This window comes from Daktulosphaira vitifoliae, unplaced genomic scaffold (assembly GCF_025091365.1).
Source record: "Daktulosphaira vitifoliae isolate Bord-2020 unplaced genomic scaffold, ASM2509136v1 Scaffold_1, whole genome shotgun sequence".
In the NCBI taxonomy this organism is placed as follows: domain Eukaryota; kingdom Metazoa; phylum Arthropoda; class Insecta; order Hemiptera; family Phylloxeridae; genus Daktulosphaira; species Daktulosphaira vitifoliae.
In genome coordinates this window covers 56,103,446-56,129,813 of record NW_026099572.1, presented here as the reverse complement: position 1 = coordinate 56,129,813, position 26,368 = coordinate 56,103,446, and the positions used below count along the sequence as shown (strand labels likewise).

General features: G+C 28.2%; 1 protein-coding gene and 1 long non-coding RNA gene across 5 annotated transcripts; one reads left to right on the top strand and one right to left on the bottom strand.

Moving 5' to 3' along the window:
* Positions 1-889: 889 nt before the first annotated feature.
* On the top strand, positions 890-25,128 carry LOC126900032 (putative phospholipase B-like lamina ancestor). Of its 4 annotated transcripts, none has more exons than XM_050675433.1 (10): positions 890-910; positions 20,778-21,002; positions 21,082-21,199; positions 21,257-21,406; positions 21,492-21,735; positions 21,850-21,950; positions 23,261-23,416; positions 23,483-23,726; positions 23,801-24,046; positions 24,404-25,128. In XM_050675433.1, the coding sequence occupies exons 3-10, from the start codon at positions 21,090-21,092 to the stop codon at positions 24,974-24,976; spliced, it is 1,824 nt and encodes a 607-aa protein (XP_050531390.1). In that variant the 5' UTR covers positions 890-910; positions 20,778-21,002; positions 21,082-21,089; the 3' UTR covers positions 24,977-25,128. The 4 variants fall into 4 exon arrangements, with proteins under 4 accessions (XP_050531390.1, XP_050531369.1, XP_050531379.1 ...); XM_050675412.1 differs by lacking the exon at positions 890-910 and adding an exon at positions 5,886-6,119; XM_050675422.1 differs by lacking the exon at positions 890-910 and adding an exon at positions 12,120-12,415.
* On the bottom strand, positions 9,335-14,037 carry LOC126900039 (uncharacterized). The gene is made up of 3 exons (XR_007702779.1): positions 13,704-14,037; positions 10,473-10,602; positions 9,335-9,742 (listed from the first exon to the last, which is right to left on the bottom strand). It is a non-coding gene; the product is annotated as an uncharacterized LOC126900039 (long non-coding RNA).
* Positions 25,129-26,368: the final 1,240 nt, after the last annotated feature.

Here is a 26,368-nt window from a genome sequence, read left to right as displayed (position 1 = left end):
GTTCAGAATATGTTCATAAGTTCTAAATTCATTAATCAATTATCCTTGTTATCACTATCATTAGCGCAGTTATTAAATATTTATTATACGAAACGTTTAACAAGCATTTTTTTATGTTTTACGTATACCTTGAAGCTTAAGGTAATTCAAGCAGTTACTAAACACCATAAAGTTATTTAGGCGTTTTGCACAGTAGCCATCACAAATGTAAATGTATGATATTTAAAATCACTTCTAGAGCTTTACTGTAGTGTTCCATTGACCTAGATTGAACAGATTATATAGCTTATTTTATGGTTGATATTAAGTCATAAAATCTCAATCGCTGAAACCTAACTATGCCCCGGGAACATTTGTACACATGCAACTTTTGTGCATCAAATACAATACTGCGTTTGGTTTTAAAATAAGGTTTTGTTAAAATAGATGATATACTTGACTGGGCGGTAGATAATGTTCATATAATCCTTGTAGATTTTTTATCCATAAAAACATTGTCTTTACTAAACATGTTCATTACTTGAATTATCTAAATTTTCATTTACCCTTGGATGATTTTCAGATTCAATTTTGTAAAAGTTAATGACTCTTTAAAATGAATTGAGATAATGATGGGTGTGTACTGTACTAGTAGTATACTTCATATGTAATTTACTGAGCATTTGTTCATAGAATACGATATTGTTTTTCTATCCGTAAAAAAAGATGTTAAGCGTAAAAAACATAATAACCATTATAAACAATGATAAATTTAAATATTATAATGGGAATCATTATTCTACATAAGATTTGTAATCAAGACTTCTATAACGTCTAGACACTACTAGCGTCATGATATATTGGTTTAATCAGCAAACTTACTAGAAATATTGTATCGGACCTCCCACACATCACACGCGTTTACATAAAGGTAACTATAGCAAAAATTATATTAATTTTTTTTTTTTAAAGGGCACAATACATGTGCACAGAAAAAACTCAATATTACATCTTGCTTTGATTATGAGATTGTTGCAAATGTCAATCGATAGATCTTCTTTTTTCATTCATATATTTTGGATAAACGTTATATAATCTCAAGTGTTCACCGAAGTTGCTTTTCTATCGCTATAAAATTTAATTCAGGTTTCTCATTTAACGTATAATGTTTGTCCATCATCAAAAAATTTCACCAGGTCAGTTAGTATCAGTTTGTAATATAATTCTTATACAGTCGATTTATGCTATAACTTTACCTCTGACTCCGCACAAAACATCGTATTACATAAATATTTAAAAAAAATAAACACACTGTCAAATAAAAAATTAAAGTTGATTAGTATGGGAAAATTCTAAAGTAATACGTGCGAATACAAAAAAGCATTGTAGTGTACAATTAACAATATAATTTATAAAAGTCCTCACAAATCATTAGACTCAATGTCTTCTCGACACTTGTAAATGTTGGATTGATTAAAAAATAGTTAATTTAAAAGTTCAAATAATAAAATTAGTAATGTTTTTATTTAATATTTGATTAAGGTAAATATGATCTGATTTAGTTAATGATGACTATAAAAGACATTCATTAAAGTCTTTCAGATAATAAATATATTACTAATTAACTCGATATTCGACGTAAAATGTGAGAGCTGTCATTTTAATGCAGATAAAATACCGAATGGCAAAAATGAATTGCATTTACAAAAAACGTGATTTTGTGGGCGGGCAACTTAATGCCGAAATATTTACAATTGTATTTCTCTGATGGCGAACCAAATGTATGGACGCTGATAAACCCTTTTGTATAAAACATATACTCGCTGATTTTCTCTATAAACTGTTCAACAATGTATCAAAAACTAGACATTTAAACATATTTTTAAGTAAAAAACAACCAAGTTTTTATTGAGTTACAATTATGTAAATTTGTTGAAAATTAAAGCTAAATGACTGGGGATGACGTTTGATTCTCGAATCACGACCTTTCTAATTCGAAACCTGATACAATCTAAAACAAAAAGCGAGAAATATCTTACTCTACCATTCTAAATCCTTTTAAGTTCTTCATAATTTAAATCCTAATTAGTGCTTGTTAATACATGCAAATACGTCACAGACCTCCGTAAAAGCCAACGACATCATTTACGTCAAAATTTTTTTTTTATGTAAATAGAAAACTATTTTCAGAAAGGCGCATTTTTTCACACAAAATAAACATAAATATTTTATATTTATTAGAGAATTATAAAGTAATAAATACCATATCGGCCTTTGCAATGATAATAAAATATTTTTTAAATCTAGTTTTTTATTTCTTAACCGTCAATTTGTCGTTTTCAATATTTTTTTATCAATAAATAGTATTGAACAAATTCATACTACAATCGTAGTTCGACTTTATTTAAATTTGTACAGTCCAATACCTAATACGCAGTTTATTATGTATTATCATAAGGTAAATAAGCTAATGACTCTTGTGAATATTCTGTTATAAAATCAACAGAACAAACGGCTTGAAACAATTGAAAAGGAGATAAAAAAAAATCGTAACTACCAATAATACAATAATAACAGCTGAAATTTCATTAGTGAATTTATTACTTTTAATTAGCATGCAATTAATTAAAATATTCTACTTTAGTTATTTTTAATTAATATAAAACAAATTACCAAAAATAATTGTTGTTTAGAATGACACTTCACGCAAACTGACTTTCAGTATGCTTTGTTATATTCTATCATATGAATTACCGTTAAAATCTCACCACATGCAAATTTTAACCACAGGATATGATGAATGATTGTAAAAAATTAACCGTGTTTCAAAAGTAGTCTTAAATTTTTTGGATTTATTAATTGTTTAATTGTAAGCTAATTTTCAGTTAGTGACATTGACAAAACCATTTTGTTGATTACATTAATAATTTTTTTTTTATTTCTTATTATTTAGTTTTTTCTGAGTTAATATATCATTGGTAAAATTAAACAAAAGAATTGATGAAATTGAAGAGTTTTTTATTTGTACTAGAAGTACCGTAACAAAATTCTTTAATAGTTGTCTTCATATGTACTATTAAAATTTAATGTGAATTAATTCACAAGAAATAAAGATCCTTAGTATAGTAATTATTAGTAACAAATATAATTTATTAATTATAATATATTTAACTCCATAAAAATAAATTCAAGATATTTGCTAATATTAAGAATTTATCGATTTTGAGAATATATTTTGATTTCCGTTTATGTTGTCTGATAACAATTGTAATCTACACAAACTATAAAGTTTTCAAGTATCACTTGGAGATCTGCTAAAATAATAGAGATGCACAATCACAACATTATATTCTTATGTTTGAACTCAAACTTGTGAAGTACATAAATTTTATATAAAGATAATATCATTAATTTATCTGCATTCCTTTTGAAAATATTATTATTGCGTTGGTTACCTGTCACTGATGCATTTTAAATACATCCCATTATGTGCTCAATTAAATCTATTATTACCTTAAATCGTTTTGATTAGCTTAGTTTCCATGCCATTATATATGTGTGAAATTATATCTTTATAATTATATAATTATATTTTTATAATTATACCTTTGATATTATGTTTTGGTTAAATGTCGATAACACTATAGTTTGGTATTTGTCAATGAACGTTTTCAAATAACTCAATCCCTATAGTAATCCACAATTAGCTTTTGTATAAGAATTATATATAGCTCTTCTATCCACTGCGGCAGATATACCACCGGAGCAGATGGTGGAAATCATTTTTGCTGTTTGTAATAAGAAGTAGTACATTGCATGGATTATTCACCTAGAAAACGTAATGAGTTGCACAATTTCACCATAAAACATAATTATAAGATTCTTCAAGTAATTCTTAATGATACTTTAATCATAACACTAAAATACAATCCGTTCATTGAACCAGCGATCTGTTTGAGACTTCGATTCAAATACGAGGGCTATATCAAGACAGGTCAACTCCTCCTAAAAATAATTTGTTGACACTAAAATAAATATACCTGGGTGAGGGATTCTCCCTGTCATCTCCCTCAAATACGTCACTGCATTGACATTAAATTTAATAAAATCTGAAAAAAAATTCTCATAACATTGAATTATTTACAGTTTCATAAACCTAGTTTAAATAAAAATGAGTCATTTATTAGATTATTGTACGCCTACAAACAAATATCTATGTAGTTTAAGGTCAAATATTAAATTACTATAAGGATAGTTTACTAAGCATTTTTTAAACAATATCAACTGTATGACAAGGTACTAAAAGTATAAAATAACAAATCATAAGGTAAGTAGACTTCAGTACGGGGTTTTTTCCTTCTTTAAAAACTATTCGTGCGCTTATTGGCGATTTGGGAAAAAAAATAAAACATGATGTAGGTCAATTAAAAATAACCCGTGGATTAGCAAAGCGTCTTTTATCTATGAATAATTTTGCTTATATTTATAAATGTAGTAATTATTAACGTCTAAATGTTTTTGTTGTAAATTAGTTCCTTATTGTCGGGATTTATAGAGATATTGAAATAGAATTTATTACAGACTACTTGATCCCATTATCCATTACATTATAATTTTATATTTTTTGTCAAGCGACGACCTCTATAAAAATACCGTAATACGACATTGACTTACTACACAACACTAATTCTTTAAATAAATATTTTCTTTTAATTTATTTTATTTTTATCTAAATACGTTGCCTTCATAAAGAGATAAAAATACATTTTTAATTAACCTAGCAAACATGACGTTTGAAAACTGATAACGTTTGACAATTTTATAATGCAATAAGTTACCATAGGCATTGGTAAAACAATAAATGAATTTTGCGGATCTGAACTGTAGATTTTATCAGTAGATTCAATCAATCGAATTACCTTCAATTTAATGATACCAATAATATAAAAATTTAATAAGTTTTCTGAACTTATATTTGTAAAAATTTTCTTTTTCTTTTACAACCATTTTAATTTAGCCATGATAAAAATTTCAACTGGTACAATGTTAACGGAAAACTGTGAGCTACGATTGGTGGATTTCTATGGAGTACTACTATTTTTACAGTTACTACTACTACAACTACTACTATTGGGTTACGGTACGGCTTCTTCGATAACAGTAGTAGTGCGGTTACTTCCTACAACGCCAACTTATACCTTATGTTTTATACATTTAATATTTGTGCACTAATTGTACAACGTACGCACATATAGACCAGGGGTTCACAGAAACACCGACTTATCATAAACATGTATTTCTCCAGCAGCATGTTGCCATCATATTTTTGGAAGAAACGAAGTAGTATCGCAATGACGGTGATCTCGAGTAGGTCATGAGAAAATTGTAACTAAAAAAAGCGTTTTGATGAGACCCATACAGCTAACAAACGTTATGTTTACTGGATTCTACACAATACATCTTTTTGTGTATTTCATTAAATGGGTACTTCTTGGTTGTGTTAAATAGACAATAACACACTCGTTCGCGCACACACATAAATACAACACTCAGTGTCACAGGAGTTCACCGGGGGTTCGTCCCGCGATCAGGTCGTTCAACCCGTGCAATGTGTACAACGGCCGAACAAGAACACCGACATCGTTGAGAACAAGAGTTTCCTCGTGTTTTTCTGTGGGACAATATATTTGTAAGAGAAGACAACAAAAATTGTATACATTTTTCACTCTTTAAACACGTTTAGTAAACATAATGACTAAGGTAGTCACCGCGTGTATTTAAAACAGTTATTATCATAAAACACGCCGTGCGCATTTTGGCCACCATTGACCACGCAGTGCGCGTAACCCTATATAGAGGGGTCCCGTCTGCCGCGGTCCAGACATCGGCGGCGGCGGCGACCACGAGCACCTCTCTTTCGTTCAGTCGACCCGACAACAACACCGCAGCACCGGCACTAATCGTGGCCGCCCTCTCTTGTTCGCGCGTGCCGTACGCCAGTTTCGATCGCGGTTCCGTCCCGCGAATTTTCCGCCCCGTTTACGCTCGGGCAAATTATCGCGTGCCGAATCATCGTTTTTGAATGAAGAACACACGTCTAGAAATTGTGTCTCAGTACCAGAGATTGATCGACGTTACAGGTAATAATTCAGTACAACTACGCGTAACTGAAAATTGTCTCTTAAAGTATTGCATTCGATGACGATAAAATAATTTTCTAGAAGCGATTGGTAGGCGCGAATTTTTTTCCCTGTAAAAGTAAAGAGATAATATTATCGTTTTACAGTTATTGCAATTATACTGTGTGTGAAAAACTGCACTCGTCCATAGTGTAATATAATACTATAATAGCCATAGTAGGAGATACGATAGACAGCAACATTAACAGTTTTAGACCCTTTAAAAATGGGTTTATTATCAATGCATAGAATTTTCTCCTATGTAATATGACCAATAGCAATACAATTTCTAGGCGAACTCTTGTCGTGTCATCATCACGATTTATCCTAGTTGCCTCTACTGATTATACGGTTGTCCAAAATGACAAACGTACACGTGGCTACTATAATGTTATTATGTAATAATAAAAAAAAAGACGATTAAAAAAAATGGAATTCGTGTGACCAAACTTTTTCGTTTGTTCGAAACAAACGTCTTCCATCTTCGTTCGTCTTGAATATAATAATAATCTAAAACGGATCTCTGACTGTCCTCAATAAATACATGTATTGTACATGTAGGTTATTGTATATAACAAACATATACGCGTGGTAACGTTCAGGTAGACAAGACTTACCCTCTTATTGGTGTATACACGCCGATTGTGTCTGATGAAAAAATTCCTCGTCCCCAATCGACGGGTGTTCGGGCCAGATGCGTGCACGTTGATTGGGGGCGGCAAAACAATAATTTATTCTAGTCAAGAGTTGAACGGCCGGCGTTCTCAGGTCTATACGTCCATACTGAACTTCCAGTAAAGTTTAACAAACATAAATCAAAATAAATAATTATCCATCGACATGCAGCAAGGAAAAATTTCCATAATGTAATCGCTATAATTTAAATGCGTGTGACTCGTCAGCTCATAGTGACATAACAATGTATCGGTTAAGTGTTAAGGCTAAACACACAATTAAAATTCATTAATAATGAACATACGATCGGCACAAGAGAAACGATACCCGTGTGATTAATACCAATTGGCTTTTAACTATTTCACAATTACACTTTGTCATTGGCACGTGGTTTATTATTATTATAATGATAAATTATAGTCCACAGGTGCGCGTGTGTTTGTATTGTTTTATAAACACCTAAATACATAATAGTACAAATGCAGTTTGCAAGAGCAACTTTGTTTTTGTAAAATAAAACCGGTCGATTCGCAAAATCGAAAAATAACAATAAGTGCAGTCCATTGACGTTTCAAGTCCAGAGGTCATTTTTTTTTCAAATTAAAATCTATTACATAATATTTAATTTAAAATGTATATAAAACTGTCAGTATTTCCGGAACATTTTCAAAAGTTAATTTTTCGTGCCCATTTTGAAACCATCCCTGTAATGTAAGTAAATGGACAGATTTTCACAAAAATATACTAAATAATAAATAAATATCTAACGTATCTATGAAAAAAAATTATATTGATTTGTTCATTTTTAAAAAATATATGGCAGTTTTAAGGAAAAAAATGTCAAAATTTGCCGATTTTAAAAATTGTAACTTTTTGCATATTTCCCCCATTTACGGGGAAATTTTTTCAATTTTTAATGGCAATGTCTACGACTAGATACAATTTGTGATGTTTTGATGTATTGTTGAAAGAAATCGGTTCGGTGAGTGCTGAGAAAAAGTGGTAACAGACACAAAAACAAAAAAAATCACATCATAGTAAAATGAATACCTTCTCAGCTTCGCATCGAAGCTAAAATAGCACAGTTATGTTGTATAGTGTTATAATCTTAGTGAAATCCAAGTGTACATAATTATTGTGTAAATAGGACGTAACTAGTGGATAATATTTACTATCAATACTACTTACTATTTATTTAATTTGTGACGTTGAAATAATCGCGAATATTTTGTTCTCTCAAATAATTCTTTCTAATCAATTGTTATTCATAAGGACGATTACTTCATTTAAGTATACGATATATTTTACTATGAATTATGACGACAAAATTTATCTTGAAAAAATTTCAATTGCCTATTTAACACTTTATCATATATGGGGGCAAATATGATAAGTGTGCCAAAAAAATATGAATACATTTTTTTTGCATAAGATGTATTAGAAATAGATATTTTAAATCAGGCATTCACACTATTTATAAATCATATTTCATTATTTTACTTGTAGATTCACTTAAATCTAAAAAAATAACATTTTAAATTATAATTACCAATTTTTATTTGATTAAAAAAAAGTAGATTCACATATCTTATGATTTTTTATGCTGGACAAAAAGTATAAATATGTAACCTAGACTCAACTTCTTATCTTCTTATGCCCATCTATCCGTATGAAAATATGTAACATAACATATGAAGATATTAACTAAAAAGTTCCAACAATGATTAACTCACTATAATTAAAAAATATTCATTTATATTTATTTAGTTAATTAAATCTTTTATATTTATCTTAAAATTCTTTTTCATCTTTGAACTTTTAATGTAAAATATTTGTTCAATAAATTATATTCATTCGATAAAAATTTTTTATATAATTATCATTTACCTCAAATTGCCAATTGCATTATAAATACTAATTAAATTTCTCTGTTAATATTATTCTCGTGTATTTTTACTACTTAAAAGTTAAGTCGTTATAATTATCAGCAATTAATTTAACACACGTATACGATTAAATGTAATCTTACACATTAATTGTAAATATTAATGTTCTTTTCAGTCTCTTATCGCCACAAAAATTGAAACTGGAAGGATATTATATATTTTTTGTTTAATCAAATACAATTTCGCAATCAAAAGATCCGTGACCTTACACAATCTTCACTTCGCTTTAGTTTTAATTATTGAATTTCTATGTCAAACTCGATTTTTTAATGACGTAGGACGATTGACCAAAAAAAAAAAAAATGTAGCACATGTCGACCACCCACAACAAAATTGTATGAAATATGCTGATAATTTTTATAAAATGTTGAATCTAAACAAAGATATTCGATTAAACGTTTAATGATGTTTTTAGTGTATTATTTAAAATTGCGAATTATTCTAATCTATTTAGGTGCAGAAGAGTTTTTCATTAAATACGAATCCTATAAATTTATTCGTAAAACATGTATATTTATAATAATTAGAACAAACACATTTTACGTATCTTCTGGTATAAATTTTTTTTTGCACAAAAAATAAGCTATCTCAACTAAAAAAAGTAGAAATTTTTAAATGGTAAAATGATTTTATCTTTATTATTTACAAAAGTTATAGAATATGTCTAAAGATACGGTTCTTGAACTTTACTAGATTACACTATCTGAAGAATTCAAAGTATTTTAAATTTGCAATCCATTGATAACAGCTGATATCGATCTATATATTTGCTATCAAATGAAAATAAAACAAGATATATCATTCTCGTTCTCAACTTATAAAGTGATGGAAATTTTAAAAACAGTATTATCAGCTCTTTAAACACATTGTAAAATGTGTCAGTATAAGAAAACTTCCAATGATCGTTCATAACTGAATTTTAAAGTAACAAGATGTGATTACAGGCACGTATTCAGGAAATGTCTGAAAAAAGAACAATTATTTTGAGTTCTTCCATAATTCGTTTGCAATAAAAAATTTCAATTATTATTAATTTAGTTTTAATTCAATGTGCATAACCCCTAGCGTATTCTTGAAATTCAGTAAAATTAAAAAAAAAATTTAATTGGAGGACTAGTCATGGACCACAGATGCAAATAGATGAGTGCTTTGGTTGTTTAGCACCCACATAAGTTTTGAAAATTACATAGATCTTATGGGACGTTTTAAACATGTTTTTTAACAACCCTGATAATAGTAGTATTAAAGTGGGTCAAAATTACATTTAGCACACCCAAATTTCTTTCAATATTTACGCCTTTGACTTGAACAGAGTAAATTTAATGAAAGTTGGCCAACCCAAATATCCCTAGGCTAAATGCAAACGCGATCGGTACAAATATTATTTATTTATGCAGATGATAATTTGGTTAAATACACTTTCCTTATATTCAATCTGAAACAATCGTCTAATAAATTATTTACTTTATGAGAATTAATATTTGATTATTCTGCAGTACAACACGCATTTTTAGTAATATTACACAATAAACATACTTTTGATACACATCTATTACGATTAGATTTTTAATTTCGATTTTATTTTTCACTTATAAATAATTTAACCATGACGTAATTCTCATCATTGTTTAAGTGTATAAGACTATAAATTTTTATTATATTGAATTAATAGCCTGAACTGTGTATTACTTACACGACATTTAATCCAAAACACTGACGAATCACGATCAAACCATTTAAACAGAGATTGTCAAAAATAATCGATTTCTTTTATGGAAAAGTTTGACGCCTATTGGAGTTGACCTTCAAGTATTATGATGTTCCTGTGATAAAAATATTAATATTACAATAATTTACTATTGTAACTTTTTCATCCTAAACAGCCTTGTACTTGAGACAATACAGCACATTGCGTCGTTCAATAGCAAATTGATATTTCAATAATTAACAATATACAACACGAGTCCAAAAATACTTTTTGACCTTGTTTTGGAACCAAACTATACTTTAACAATGACTGTTTAGGGTTCCATCGCAATATAACACATTACATGTTTACCACGCTAAATAAAACTACAATAGTATAGTCAACCATATTTACTCAGATTATTCAGTAACTTTAACTCATTATCGTTCAAATGATAATTTTGTTGTTGAATCTGTGGTACCGGTAAAAAATGTATAAAATACGTATACGTTTACTTAAAATAAAGCGGAATGTGAAAAAAGTTTCAAAGGCAATAACATGTGTCATTATATATCCGTTAACATTTCATGCTTTGATAATCTTCTAAATCCTTTGAACTGAGCGGTCTTCCACAAAATAACCAATTTTGTTTGAACTATTTGATATTTATTCTTATACAAATATTTCCTATTTTATTTTTAATTTTATAAAAAAAATTGTTCTAATATTTACTACGTTATTTTTATGACAAATTGAAATGAACTAATTTATTTATTGTAAATTATAAAATTATGACAGTTTTCAAACAAAATATTTAATGCATACCGTGTGAAAAATTAAAATGTGACGAATTTAAAATACGTTGAAACTTTATTATTTAAATATTCTATCATGTTACTGAGTTAGATGCATTATTGTTTTTTTGATGAATTATTCATGTTATCATCTCGTTTAGTTTTTCACTAAAAAAAATTTAATAACACTACAGTAAATGGCTTTGACTAAAAAAGCCATTTTAATATCCATATGTTTTTACACAACAATATACAAATCGCAACTTGTAGAGACATGTGATTCGTTTATACAACATTACCTTGTATAAAATTTTGAGCAAGTACAAAGAATATTATTTTACATTGAGACGTCATTTTAGTATAATAAACACTGTTTCTTTGCTAAATTAATTACCGAGTTTTATTCAATCAACCAACTTTCTAATTTGGCGCATTTAAAAAATAATCAGCCCCTAACAACATTAGCCTATTCGTTGAATATCAAAAAATTAGTGGTAAGTAATACATGTCTACTTTAATTTAAACTATTTTCTTCGTCAAAATTTCCCCATAGCCTAAAAATTCTAAGGAATATTCGCGGTAACGATAGTTGGTATGGTATAATAGTGTAATGTATATGATTTGTAGTGGCTGGTCACTAACTAGAAATTAATGATGTTTCAACATCAATGCTTCAAACCATACGCTTATGATAAATACTCAACTCAGTATTTCAATCGATTAATTTTATTGATTTACATTTAAAGTAGTTTTTATCTATTTACAAATACCTGAATAACACTAGCGAATTGTTTAGATTCACTGTATTGTTTGATTGAACTTGACGTCTCCATCGTCTGATATCATTCCTTTAGCGATTATATTTAATGACAAACAATTATTTTTTTTTAAGTTTCCGTTGTCGTGTTAAAGTAATCGTTTTAAAACAGTTATTTTCTAGTAAATAGTTTACTATTTTTCACGTTTATGGACATATTTTTAGCCATAAGGTATTATACACACCAAGTACTACGGGTACATTAACACGATTTATAAAAACAAACAATATAAGCTCCTCGCCTTAAACTTAATCAAAATTCCGGATTCAAGTGACCTACATATTGTACCAGTTCCTATTTGATGGTTAACTAAACCATGTAAGGTATTACAATTACTGTAAGTACATTTAAAAATTATATATCTAATTAGTGCTTTGATTTGATATTTCTTCTACGTCTCCTAATTATCAATAGTCAATTAAATACTATAATTACTATTTTTAAACTTTTTTTTTTTTTTTTTTTTTGAGGAACAAAAAATGCGAGCGGCGACATTCTTTTTTGTTACATAGCTGTTGCACTATAATGAATTGACAGCTCTTTTTGCCTTTGCGTTACACTTTTAATTTAATTATTTGCTATGGATGATATACAAATGAGTATATACAATGTTTTTGTAAGAAATTAAGAACACGTTTTGACTTGCCGCTATTATAACCTTTATTATAGAATAATTTACATAGAAACTTGTAGTAATACAAGTTAAAGATAAAAAATATGTGAGCTTTTTAAAAAAAATACCATGTAATCGAATGATAGTTATTTTTTCCCCAACAGCGAAATATTATTTAGACAAGCGTCAGACTAAAGCGTGTTAGGATATAAATTTTTCAATCGCTAAAATAATATGCGAAATTTAGAAATAAGTGTAATGCATCTCACATGGTATTAAAATTAGTAATGCGTTTAATTAATTATAATTACGTTGTACTTTGTACATGCAATTTAATATTGTATTAAATTAACTATATAATATATTTTGTTTTATTTAATACCAAAATAATTAGTGATGGGAAATATCGAATAGAAACTATCGAACTATTCGATAGTCATTCAAAAAATATTCGAATAGTAAAAATATTCGATAGTCTATTTGAATAGTTTTTAAAACTATTCGATAGTTTATGCTAAAAATAAACTATTCGGTTGTATAAAAACAATTTGAATAGTTATACGATAGTTTAAAATATTTGAAATTGCCAATCACTAATTTTTACTATTATTAATTGTATAATAATTTATTTATAAGTATTCGTTAATTATCTTCTTATTATAATTAAGTATACTTAATAAAAAATTTTAGGTAGAACTAATCGAATATTTTTTAAAAACATTCGGTAGCCCATTCGAATAGTTTATGCTGAAAATAAACTATTCGGTTGTATAAAAACTATTCGAAAATGCCCATCACTAAAAAAAATGTTGTAGTTAAAAATCTAAAAAAAAATGTTTATATTTATATATCAACTAACACTAATATTGAAAATACTTAAACAAATAGAATAAATACTTAATAACCCCTCGCCCATTACAAAACAAATTATAGTTTAGAGATCTATTTTTGCGTAAATTCACATGTTTAATTTTACCCAGAAAAATATTTGGAATAATTATTAATTACTTACAATTAAAATTAGTTTTGATGAGATACCATTTTTTCATAAATCAACTAGAGACCTTTTAAACTTAGTGGAAATCGTCCGTTGAGCTGTTAATTTTATAAATGCATGGATAAAAAAATTTAGTTAAACCACACTCACTGAAAGAAATTTAAAATGAGTCAGAGGTATGCAGCTCAATACAGAAAGTCTAAACGGCTATTATCACTAGACAATACACATAAATTTATAATTACAGCAGTTATTCCAATAATTACAACTATTGAGAATTGTAGCTAGACGGTGTTGTCTAGAGTCTAATTATATAGCAGTATATCTGTTGATATTGTCTGTCAACGGGAAACAATGCAACGCCCGTTACACATGATATTATTATCATTATTATCATCGACGTTGATTATTATACTGTTCACGCCGGCGGGCAGCTTACGTTATTGCGTTAGGCGTATAAAAGTCCAATGCCAAAAGAGACTATAGTCAGTGCACAACCGACAGTCGCACGCAGAACAACAACTTTCGTCCAAAATTTAATATTTGCTTAAATGTTTTTATTTAATTCTTTAACCCTTTCGCTCGCCATCTGAGTCCTACTGTAACGCTAACTCGTCCAATTTTCCAACGTTTTGTATGGTTTACTCGAAACCAAAATCGCTAGCATCGAAGTCTCATAAAGTTATGTACAGAGCCCTTTACTTTCTGTTCTATCGTGATTCCGGTAAGTGTGCTTAAAGATATTAATATTCATTACTCTGACATTGGTTTTCCTCGTCGTTTTCTTCTTCTATTTTTGCTTATTTCTAACAGTATATAATCTGTGATGAATATCCCATCTACAAGTCTATCTCTTTTATGATCGTCACTCATTAATGCAATGTTTTCATATTATTTTTACTGCTAGTGTGTGTTCATGTTGATAGCGATTATATCGAACATATTATTTTTAACATAATAAAATAATATTTTTGATGTTTACACAACGTCCTCGGGCTATGGCGAAAAACAATAAATGTGGTTAATCGTTAGATCCGCATCCCGTTATATGTATTTGTTTAAGTTTTCGTTTATACATCGTAACCCATAAAATGCTACATAATAGTAAATACACTTATTTACTCGTCTCTTTACATTACCAAGTTTTTTTCCTATATAAAAATCGTTAAAAACATGCGAACACTCATCTCCGATAGTTAAGGCAATTCAATGGAACATAATACTACTCATGTTGGTCGCACATGGTTTTCTCCGATTATATACGTGAGAACCGGATTTTCGCCATCTAAAAACTCCGTTTGTGCAATTAATAAAATAATAATTTCAAACACATCTTATTATTAGTGTTAATTATTACGTACAAAAACGACGAATTAAAAATAATACTAAATTTACTCAGTAAAACAGCATTAATTTTACAAGTTTATCGTCTATTTTCCAAATATTGTTTGAACAATTTTCATAATAGATTAAAAAATTTTTATAGCGGTACACATCGATGCGATACATTCTTATTGTATGTTTAGTTTGTCAATGAAACCTGTACAACATTTTTATGATTACACATATACTAATGAATATCAATATTTAATGACTACTATGCGGTTCTCTATTTATATTTATTTTTCTCAATATTTTCTAATATTCAGGCTCATTATTGCTACTGAATATTTTACATTCAATACCTATTCCATGACATTAATGCCACTAAACAGATTAACATTATTATGTGTTTGACTGATAATAAGCTTAAGAGCAATTTAAAATAAAAGTGCACTTAAAAGACAGGGCATTTGAATATTAAATAATAAATAATCCGTTGAATGTTAAAAAATAGCATTTAAATTCAGCTAAACACCGGAAAGATTTTTTACAAAATATCTACCAGGAAATTTTTTAACGAACAATTTTTTTTTTATAAATACATCTACTGCTATTAAGTTTGGCCATGAAACATAACTTTAAACGTTGGTGGATACATATTGTAATATTCGAGTTGTACATTTTCCTGTAGTGCTTTATAAGTGAAACAAGTGCTACTGTTGAATTTGTTAGTTTCAAAACATAATATTATTCTTTTCTAAGGGAGCGAATAGATAAAGTTTACATTAGAATTTTTAAGTAGGTATAATAAATGTAAATAATATATTTATGTAATAATTTGAATGTACTTTATGATAAATGTATATTAGACGTTGTGTAATCTATTCAGTTCATAAATGGCAAAATTATTTTTCTTTTTGATCGTACATAACAAATTAAATCTCTGATGCACACACAAAGTATTCACCACAACATAATATTACTGACAGTTTGGTCGAAGTGCAGTTTGTACTTTCCGGATCAGATCTAATATTCTTGAAAGCTATTTTTGTAAACGCGGTAGTTGCATATACACGAGTATCGACTGATTGAGTAATAGATATGCTTTCCTGTACGATTAATCATATTATTGTATAACATGAATTTGCAGTTTAAAATTTTATCATTTAAAAACTGGCAAATGACATGATCAATTTGAATTCCAATGACGTATCAAAAAATAATTATTAGTCTTATAATTTTTATACTTATTATAGATCGTCACAGTGAATAATCACCAAGTTTAATTGTGAACTTGTTCATACATAACACTAGGCTATGAATTTGATCATTCTTTTTTAATAACAGTTAATTATGTCTCAGTATATAAATGTTGTAACGCTTCCTCGTTCTGGAGCTCTACGTTAATTAATTATTGATAAGCGACGAAAAAATAATTGTTCCAGAATTTCATTTAAGTCAATACGTCATTTTTAACATATATATCCGTGTTGATTTAATAGCTCTAGTGTGTCGTATTTAAAAATCATACTACGCCGTTATTCATTAATAGAATATTATTACTTATAAAGTCAAAATAAACTAATGAAAATTGTCAATTTTCTGTGAGCTTTAAATGCTTATATAAATGTAATTAATAAGATATTTGTTTAAGTTAACAGTTTTGTAGAAGTTAGTCATGAAAAATGGTGTTCTAGCCAAGTGATAACCGCCTGTGTACCTTATTTATAACCACACAGTTTCAACAATTAATCGTAACTAACGAATTTTATCGAACGGTAAAAAATCGTCGTATATAAATAATATGACAAAGTGAACTATAATGTTCGAAATTGAAAAAAATATTAATAATTAGTGGGATTTTTCTCCTAAAGCGTTCAGCGGATATTAATTTGAATTGTAGAGTTTTAATCCTTAGATTCGTTATACTCGTGTAAAAATATGTTTGCAATTAGGTATTAATTTATATTCACCCCATTTTATCCTACGTGGATTCTGCAAAATTAGTTATCGAAGACATCTGCTGCTGGCAAATGAATGTGTGCAATTGAAACAGTCAGCAAAATATATGTCACGCAAAAGACTCAACGTGACACGTGGATACGGTAGTAGTGAAGTATGGAAGTTACTTGGCCAATAGTGTTGTAATATTATAATCGACGTTAATTTAGAGAGAGCGTGATTTCGCACACTATTGCGGACATGCTATTGAAACTTTCAAATAGCAATGACGTGGACACAATTATTTTTAATTATAACATTAACTATTTATTTTTCAAGATAAATAAAAACAGTTTCTTGTCATAACGGAGTTTAAATTTAAATGGTTGCACATGATCTTGTTCGATTGAGGGGCACGTGAAAGAAACTCTGGTATAGCTTCTTATAATACATAAAACATATAAATACTTCTACTAGATTTTACAATAAGGCGTATTGTACTACCAATGCCGCGGGTGTTTCCTTTAAAACGACGTCGAACGTTTCAAAATATATTGCGTTTATAATAGTTTAACAATTTTTAAAACGTTATGAAGTTTGACATTGACTGTTCATAGATATATAAGAATTCATTTAATATTTTTACGAGACGATCAAAAGGACGAACGAAAATTAGTGTAAAGAGCATATATATATATATATATATATATATATAAGCTATTTAAGTGAAACATCATAAAAATTAATCAAAATCCTGGCCAAATTATTTTCTTATGATCATGTCATAAAATAATAAATAGTAATATTGCCATGTTTTTGTTATTTTTATAAATACGAAATATGTTAATAAACATCTAATTTAATAGAAGAATTATTGCAAGAAGCGTTTGCAAACAAACGCCAATGAATAAGATAAAATAAAATGTCTAAATTTTTACATATATGTACTAGAAATTATTAACGCATACAATGTAAGGGAAAATGTTGATAAACAGTGATAAAAATTTTATATTTGTGTATAAAATGTTGATACTTAATATCAAATCACACTACTTGTGTGTAACATTCACGTATATATTAAAAATATTATACAATTTTTGGATTATTTTTACAGTGTGCTATGCGCAACATTGAATTATTTTAATTCGTTAACTTTTCCGTTAAACGGCATTCAATTAAATGTTAAATGAGATAATAATTGTTGACAGCTGCAAAAGAAAAAGGTAATAAAACAAATTAAATTTGTACAACAGCTTATGCAATTGTTTCATAGACAAAACTCGAATTCTCTATATTAAAAATATATTTCCAAGTTGCTATTTTTTTAGCCAATGACGTACATTGTGGCTGTTAAAACTGTTGAAAAGGTTTTTTTGCTTTATGCCGTGTCACACGTGAGTTGAATTCTATACTACAGGCCAAATCTTACAAGAGTTAATTTCTTGTCTAAGTTTATTTATAAACATACATATGTATGTACCGCACGGCTTGGTAGCAAAATTTTGCCTATTGTGTAGCTTACACGACGCATTAATAAGCTACAGAATTTGACATGAAGTAAAGATATAATACATCTATAGGCGATTAACTATTTAGAATATTGTTTACAAGTTAAAATATTCCGATTGTTTTTTATTTTATGTGCAAAACGACTATAAAAATTAAAAATTAGTTGCTATTATATTTTTATTATTGTTTCATATAATTTTTAAACGAATAACACGTGTACATATTCGTTATTCGTTTAAAGTAACTACCAAATAATTTAGTGTTAATTTAATTTACATGAGTACCGATAACATTTTTTTTTTTTTAATGTATCCGTGATGTAAGTTATTCAATTGATTGATTCCATACAATACTTTTAATTTTATGCATAGCATACGATGGACAAATCGTCCAAACACATAAAACTTTAATACACTTCATTCATCATAAAAACGAAAAACACTAATGAAAAAAAAAGATTATTATTATGTGGTATTTTTCCGTATGACGTGTTATTAATATGATTTCCGTGACAAACAAAATTTTATCTAGCTTATAATTGGTAAATATTTATCTTAGGTTTAAGTATTTATTACTACATTGTTTTGGCGCGATTCTTGTACAGACAAAGTCAATATATGTCAAATCACTCTAGTGATGAGTCTCATACACAATATTTTTTGTAGATTAATCCTCTGTTATACCAAAGAGAAACGATAATTAATCATAATAATAAAAAATTGCCATTGTCACACTTGCTATAATAGTACAACTAATACACAAAGCAAATGATTTTTAAATTATAAGCTATAATCCAATAGTTAACGAATTCTTAAATTATAATTTCTATTCAGAAAATCATGAATATATAACTTATATAGTAACTTGGACTTTGATAAATGATGGATTTTCTTTTCTTTATATAATTATGTAAAAATCCTGAATTGTACATTGTATAGGATTCTAAATCCTGTTGTGTTGTAGTCTTTAGTACACTACTAGTTTACTAAAAATAATTTAACTAGAATTTCTCTTCACTATATTTTGTATGCATATAGAAGAATAGACTTTCAAAATTACTCTGTAGAATTGAATTAACATAAACTATGAATTCAAAAATGTATTTATCATAAGTAATGTGTAAAATAGCACCGCGCTTATTTACATCAAGTCCCTTGATGTGATGATTACAGTTTGAACACCAACCAGGTGCAGAATTCAGAGATCTTGGCCTTCAGACATAGCGGTCGTATCCTATTGTGCGTCAGACTTGTCCTGTTTCACTACTTCATAAAATTCATCTTTAATATTATTATACAGAGGACTAACATTTTCACTCTTTACATCCGAGTAAATAAAAAAAAACAATTACTCACGCATAATAGTATTGAACATTCCGACCTCGTTAAGGTCATAGACTCTTGGAACAAGAAACGTATCAAGGTCCTCAAGTTTATTACCCGATTGAACGCATCCTATTCAAAGCATGCGAATTACTTCCAGTTGATTTATTGGTGACTTAATTTTTAAGTACATATAATTTTTTTATAAAACTTGAAAACGATTTCGTAAGTCTATTCAGCAAGAATAGGTAAGAATATGTATTTTCCATACATTAGAACATTCTGTGTCAAAGGTTTCTTAACCAATACTTAGTTTTGAAGTATGCGTGGCAGGACAGTTTGCGTAGTTTTAAAGATTTTCAAAATGTTTAAATATTTAATTAAAATTTACCTTTATTGGACAAGGTTATATAGTACGGTTGGAATATTAAAACGCAACAAAGCGAAATTTAATACATTATCATATAGCATATTAATAAAATCAAAACTCTTTTTAAATATCTGCAAGTATCATATTCCTAAATGTGAAGTATATATCGATTACGCTCAGAAAATACAATAGATACAGCTCATATAAGTGCACTAATTATAATCAAATTATTTCTTATAATTGAAATCAATGAGGTCAACTCCTGTTATCTTACTAACAACAAAAAATGCTTTGAGTGCGCCTGATAATAATCAATTATTCACATTAAAGCATTGAAATTGCATACAGAAAGCGCCATGTCGGTATAAAGTTTTCTCTAAACATCTACAATATAAATAAAACTTAAGATTTTATAGTTTATTTTAGTGAGCTGTATAATGTATAGAATAAATATATATAATTAATTATAATAATATATATATATATATATATAATTAATTACAAAAATTCGATTCTAATTGCCATTGTTCTTGTAAAAAAAATTTATCCCTATTAATTTACATCATTTAAATAAATATATCTTTTTAAATCAAAATATAATCATTTAAGCTTTTATTTTCTTAGGGGTCATTCAAATATCATACCAAAGACGACTAATACTGGTGATTTAAGCTAATAGAAGCGTGGCAAGATCATATTCTTTATTTCGATGGGTTGAGAAGAATAACTGCTAGTTTCCAGAGCCTGGCAATCCTATATTCATAGACGGTTCAAAGGCCGAAGGAGACACTTATTGGATAATTATTTTATAACAAAAAAAATTGACTTTTATCAATTGGACTGTGAAAGGTTAGAGTTGAATTCAACTAGACAACAATTATTTTTCAAACACAAAACATATATGCATTTTTGTTTATTTTTATTATAGTGACGATAATGTTGAAAGTTGTTGGAGCATCATGGGCTCAAACAAAGTTATCATGGTGTTTGATAGTCACAATAACTTTGTTAGGACTTTTGTCATTCTATTTTGGAGACTCTATCACGTAAGTAAAGTAAGTAAGTTAGTTATTGAAAAATTATTAGCTAATAATTTATTTCAGGGACGAAAACGATGGAAAATATGCCGCTACAGTATTCTGGAGCAAAGAAAGTGGATTGCGTATTAGTTTTTGGGGTCAAAACAATGATCCATCGAGTATCCGAAAGGGCGCTGCCAGAGCTTATTACAGTCCGGATGTATTTAAGAATGGGTAAGTGTTACTGTATAATTTTTGTTACTATTTTTGAAATTTATAATATTATGACATCCATATTATAATATCTATAATCATTTAGATGGGCCGATTTAGAAATTGAAACTCAAGAGGAATATCCAGACTCAGTGCAAGCAATGGCAGCCGGGTTTTTAGAGGGTAGCTTATCATGGCAGATGATTCATTGGCATTGGAAAAATACTGTAGAAAATACTTGTGTTGGAAGAAAACGTTACTGTGAAAAGATGAGAAAGTTTTTAGAAGAAAATTCTAAAGAGGTTAAAAGATTGGCAGATAAACACGATAACGATCCATTTTGGCACCATGTTAGTATTCCTACACAAAAAAAAATTTATATCAAAATTTTGTTCAATATTATATCTATCAAGAACTAAATCAATAAGTAAAACAGTAATCATTTTCTAACTTTATTTAATTAGGTTAACTTATTCTACATTCAACTTAAAAACCTTGAAGAAGGTTGGCGATTTGGAGTGAAGAGAAGTCGACAAGACATTGATATACCTTCCATTGATTTCTTGTAAGTTGTTTTCCATGTATATATATATATATGTCTGTGTTATACATGTATATTTATTTAGGTAAACATTTTTTAAAAATATTTTTTCCACATTACCCTCTAGATTAGTAGTTAAGTTGTATAAGAAAATTATGTAGGCAAAATTTTACAATCAAATTCAATTTTACAATTCTTAAATTATAATATAATAATTATGGCGTCGGCATGCCAAGAATAATAATTCTCTTTCAAAACGTTGTTCCAACAAAACACATGCCCCATTAAGTCGTATGATATTACAGGTCGTAATATCAAACCTAAAGATTTGTAATTTTTCTAATAGTAATCATTTGAGCAAAGCTTCAAAAACAGCTGATGATCTTCTGTATCATAAACCTGTCCCTGAGGGTTTATGAGGGATTCAAAAAAACTGTTCAATATTTAAGACCGTTGTACTAATAGAAAAACGATCTACATTGTTTTTTTGTAATGGCAAAAAGTATTTTTATGTCCCAATGGATCACAACAAAATTAAAATTTTAATCATGAAATTTAGAATTAATATTTTCTCCAATTTTAAGTCAGTAACTTTCACAATACCTTTTAATTGATGATCGGTTTAAACCATATATATATATATATGGGGATCTAATGATATTGGGCATTCGTTTTCCACAAGCACCGCGCTTTTGTACAAATTCAATTGTGCAATTCTTAAATTATAATATAACATGCTTAAACAATTTTTTACAGAGGGCATTTTACTTCCAGTAATTTGATAGTTAATAGGTCCTATGATAATAATTATGTTTTTATAATATATAACACAATTTTTTTTTACTTATTTTAAGTCATAATTAAATAGTTGACTTTTTAAATATTTTTCACGTAATATGATATTTTAGAAATACTAGTTTTATAAAAAATTTCTGTAAAAGTATTATATTAACTTTTCATAAAACTTATCATGTTTTATTATTATTCTTAAAGTATAATTGATATATGTATATAAAAATATATATAAAAAAATTTTGTTAATACCTTTTCTATAGGCAATAATAAGTTCTACAATTAACATTCTATATATTTTATCGTTAAGTGTAATACTTATCGAGTTAAACTCAAAAAATAAAAAAATACCCTCCAATGTCAAATTTCAACCCCAATACGGCACCAGAAAGGGTTGAGTAAAACCGTCCAAATTTTGCCTACATAATTTTCTTATGCAACTGAACTAATCTAGAGGGTACTGTTATAAAAAAATATATAGAGAGAGAGCGTTATGTGGATATTTCAAATTAATTTTTTCAATTAAATTAATATTTTTTCAGATGGATGAATATTATGCCAGATTTGAAAGATTTTGAGAGAAAATTTAATAGTTCGAAAGATTTGAACCCAGATAGGCCCAGTTTGTCTGTTGCACTGTTGAAAGTTATTAATTATAAGCCGTTTGACTATGTTTTAGGTACATCATCATCGGGATAGTAAGTAAACGTTTTTATAAATGTTACCGAGATATACAATATTCATTTCTTTTTCAATATGCTTAGCTACGGATCTATGCTACGCATTAAAAAACGATATAATTTCGCTTATCATATCGACGATAACTCTGATAGCGAGGTCGTCAATGGTAGAAACATAGAGTTCACATCATATCCAGGATCTATATTTTCACAAGACGATTTTTACAAGATAACTAGAGAAGACCCAGGTTCACAAACTACAATAGTAGGCACACAGATACAAAATCATAACAGGCTACTTTGGGATAAGATTATGAAACTGGAACAAGTAAATAAACTTATGAAGCTCACTTTTATTAATAATTTTTGTATTTTTCAATTTAATAAAACCTATTATTTTAGGTGTTGTTGGGACCTCGGGTGATGGCAGCAAACCGGTTAGCTGTGGATGGAAAAAGTTGGGGAGAAATATTTACTAGAAAAAACAGTGGTACAGGTAACAAGCAGTGGTTGGTCCTTAACACAGATAATTCGTCAATAGATTTTCAAGTTTTTGAACAATTACCAGATTACGATTGCTCTGGAGACGTAACTCAGGAAATTTTATTTAATGGATACTGGGTTAGCAGTAGCTATCCTTACCATAAAGTAAATAAAACATGTATTTAGCTTAATAAAAATTTTAATAGATTCTTCTATATTGACCCGATTTTAGGTTTTTTGAAGATTAGTAATGTGCAAGCTATAGTTTTTCGTGAAAATCTAACTGAATATAAAACAATTAAATTTATCCCAAACAAATGAGTTTTATACATTTTATAACGATTTTAACTAAATTACAATGTATTATAAAGTAGCTTATTTTGCATAAATCACAATTGATAGATAAAAATTATGCTAAATTATATATGTATAGACTAAACATATATCTATATATCATATATTTCCTAATGTCACCATATAAAATTTTTTTTATAAAAATACATTTAAACACTTTTTTTCTAGGATTGTATTCGACTCAGTAATAACGATAAAGAGTATGTAAAATCTGATTCAGCCGAAAACTTACGACCAGACCATCCAATAGCAAACGTATTACACGAAGGTCAACAAAACGTCACCGATGTACAGTCAATGGTAGATTTGATGCGTGGGCCAGATTTGTCATTGATTAGTAGAAGTGATCTATTGGGTATCAAGACAAATACAATGTTCCGACACTTTTGGAATCAGTCGATGGTCCGACAGTGGATGAATGAAAGTGGTAAACAGCGGAGGCCAGATGCTAAGACACGACTGAGGCATGATCGTACTACAATTATCATTGATAAGCTTCCGGCTACAGCTGTGATCGACGAACGACTGGACATTGATAGGAATTACGAAGGTATTGTAGACTTAAAAGTGACAACAATACGGATGGAAGGATTTTTAGCAGCTGCTGGACCGCCTTTTACCGCAGACCGTTCCAAAGTTCAACCGTTTCAATGGTCCGATAGTTCCATTCGACATTTACCGCATAACGGACATCCAGATGTTTGGGACTTTGATTTGGTGGAAACTCAATGGGTTTGGTGAACAAAACATAATTCTCATCATTTTTTAGTTTAATTTTAATAGCTTAATACTTAATGAACCAAACTCAGTTATACTTTTAAATTATTAATTTTTTTATTATTGTGTTGTATTTTAAATTATTATTTGACCGAAATAAATGTATATGCGATTTTTTTTTACAAAAAAGTTATTACATGTGATACTAGAATATAGTCTAATAACTTGGTATTCTGATCAAAATAATATATATATATATATATTTTTTAAGCAATAATATTATTCGATTTTGACGGTAACTCTGACTTATATTGTAGTATCGCAGTAAACTATTTCTTTTAAATATTATTTTAAATATTTTATACTTTAGACAAATTTGTGTGTCGTCTATTATGTTCAGTATTCACTTTTTACCTAAGAAATTTGTTAAGAAATTTTTTTTTAAATAATTTTTTTTAGATATATATTGTGATTTATATTAAACACAAGTTATGTTCATTTATTAAAATTTATGTCATAATTTTCTGTTGGTAAATTTACTATGAAAGAGTTTATTCGATTGATTATAATCAGTATCAAAATATAAAACTCAATGCAATAATAGAATAATCACATAACAAGAGTAAACATTTGCTTCATTTGTAATTAGAGTTTTCAAACCAAGTCCTAAGAACGGTAATTAAAGAGATGTACTTTACAAAAATCATACTTTGCTGCTTGAGTTGATATATTTCAAATATTGATGTTACAAAAGATATCAACTTATCAAATTCTAATTCATACAATACTATTTAGGCCAAAAAAAGATATTCCAATAAAAATTCTACTCCGGATCCTTACCTTTCTCTCAATATGCTACCGAAGTTAACGGTATACTATACACTTTTAATTAAATAAGCATATACCTAAAATCAATGATGGGGAGCGAAATTTGGATTATCTTTTAAGCCACAGATTAATTTACAAAAAAACAGGTAGAATTTAGAATTTTATACTGTAACAAAGTAAAGGAAATTTTATGTAGTGCTGAGTTAAATAAAAAACAGAAAGTTAAATAAAATTTTGAAGAAAATAGTACACTCATTATACTATAGCGTGCAAAATTATCAAAGTAGAGTTTTTTTTTGTCTGTCTCAACTTTTCTAACATCTATTAGACCGATTTTTCTTGACGATATGTCAAATTATCATATATCTTATTTTGTTGAACCTATCGCGATCATAATTTGAAAAAAAAAAGGTAGCATAGTTGTATCGCGGCACAGTGTGGAAGTGTCATACTTGAGACAATTATAGATTATATCTGACGATGATTAAAATCACTTCAATGCAAATCTGTAGATAATATTTAATTTAAAAAATTGGTGGATTATACCAAAAGTAAAATGAATTCCTATTTCCTTATTTATACCCAGAT

What these genes read in the sequence shown, in the direction of transcription:
- LOC126900032 (XM_050675433.1), top strand. Translation starts at nt 21,090, where the DNA reads ATGTTGAAAGTTGTTGGAGCATCATGGGCTCAAACAAAGTTATCATGG. An exon ending in TATTTTGGAGACTCTATCAC is followed by an intron (nt 21,200 to 21,256) that starts GTAAGTAAAGTA and finishes AATTTATTTCAG; the next exon opens with GGACGAAAACGATGGAAAAT. An exon ending in ATACCTTCCATTGATTTCTT is followed by an intron (nt 21,951 to 23,260) that starts GTAAGTTGTTTT and finishes ATATTTTTTCAG; the next exon opens with ATGGATGAATATTATGCCAG.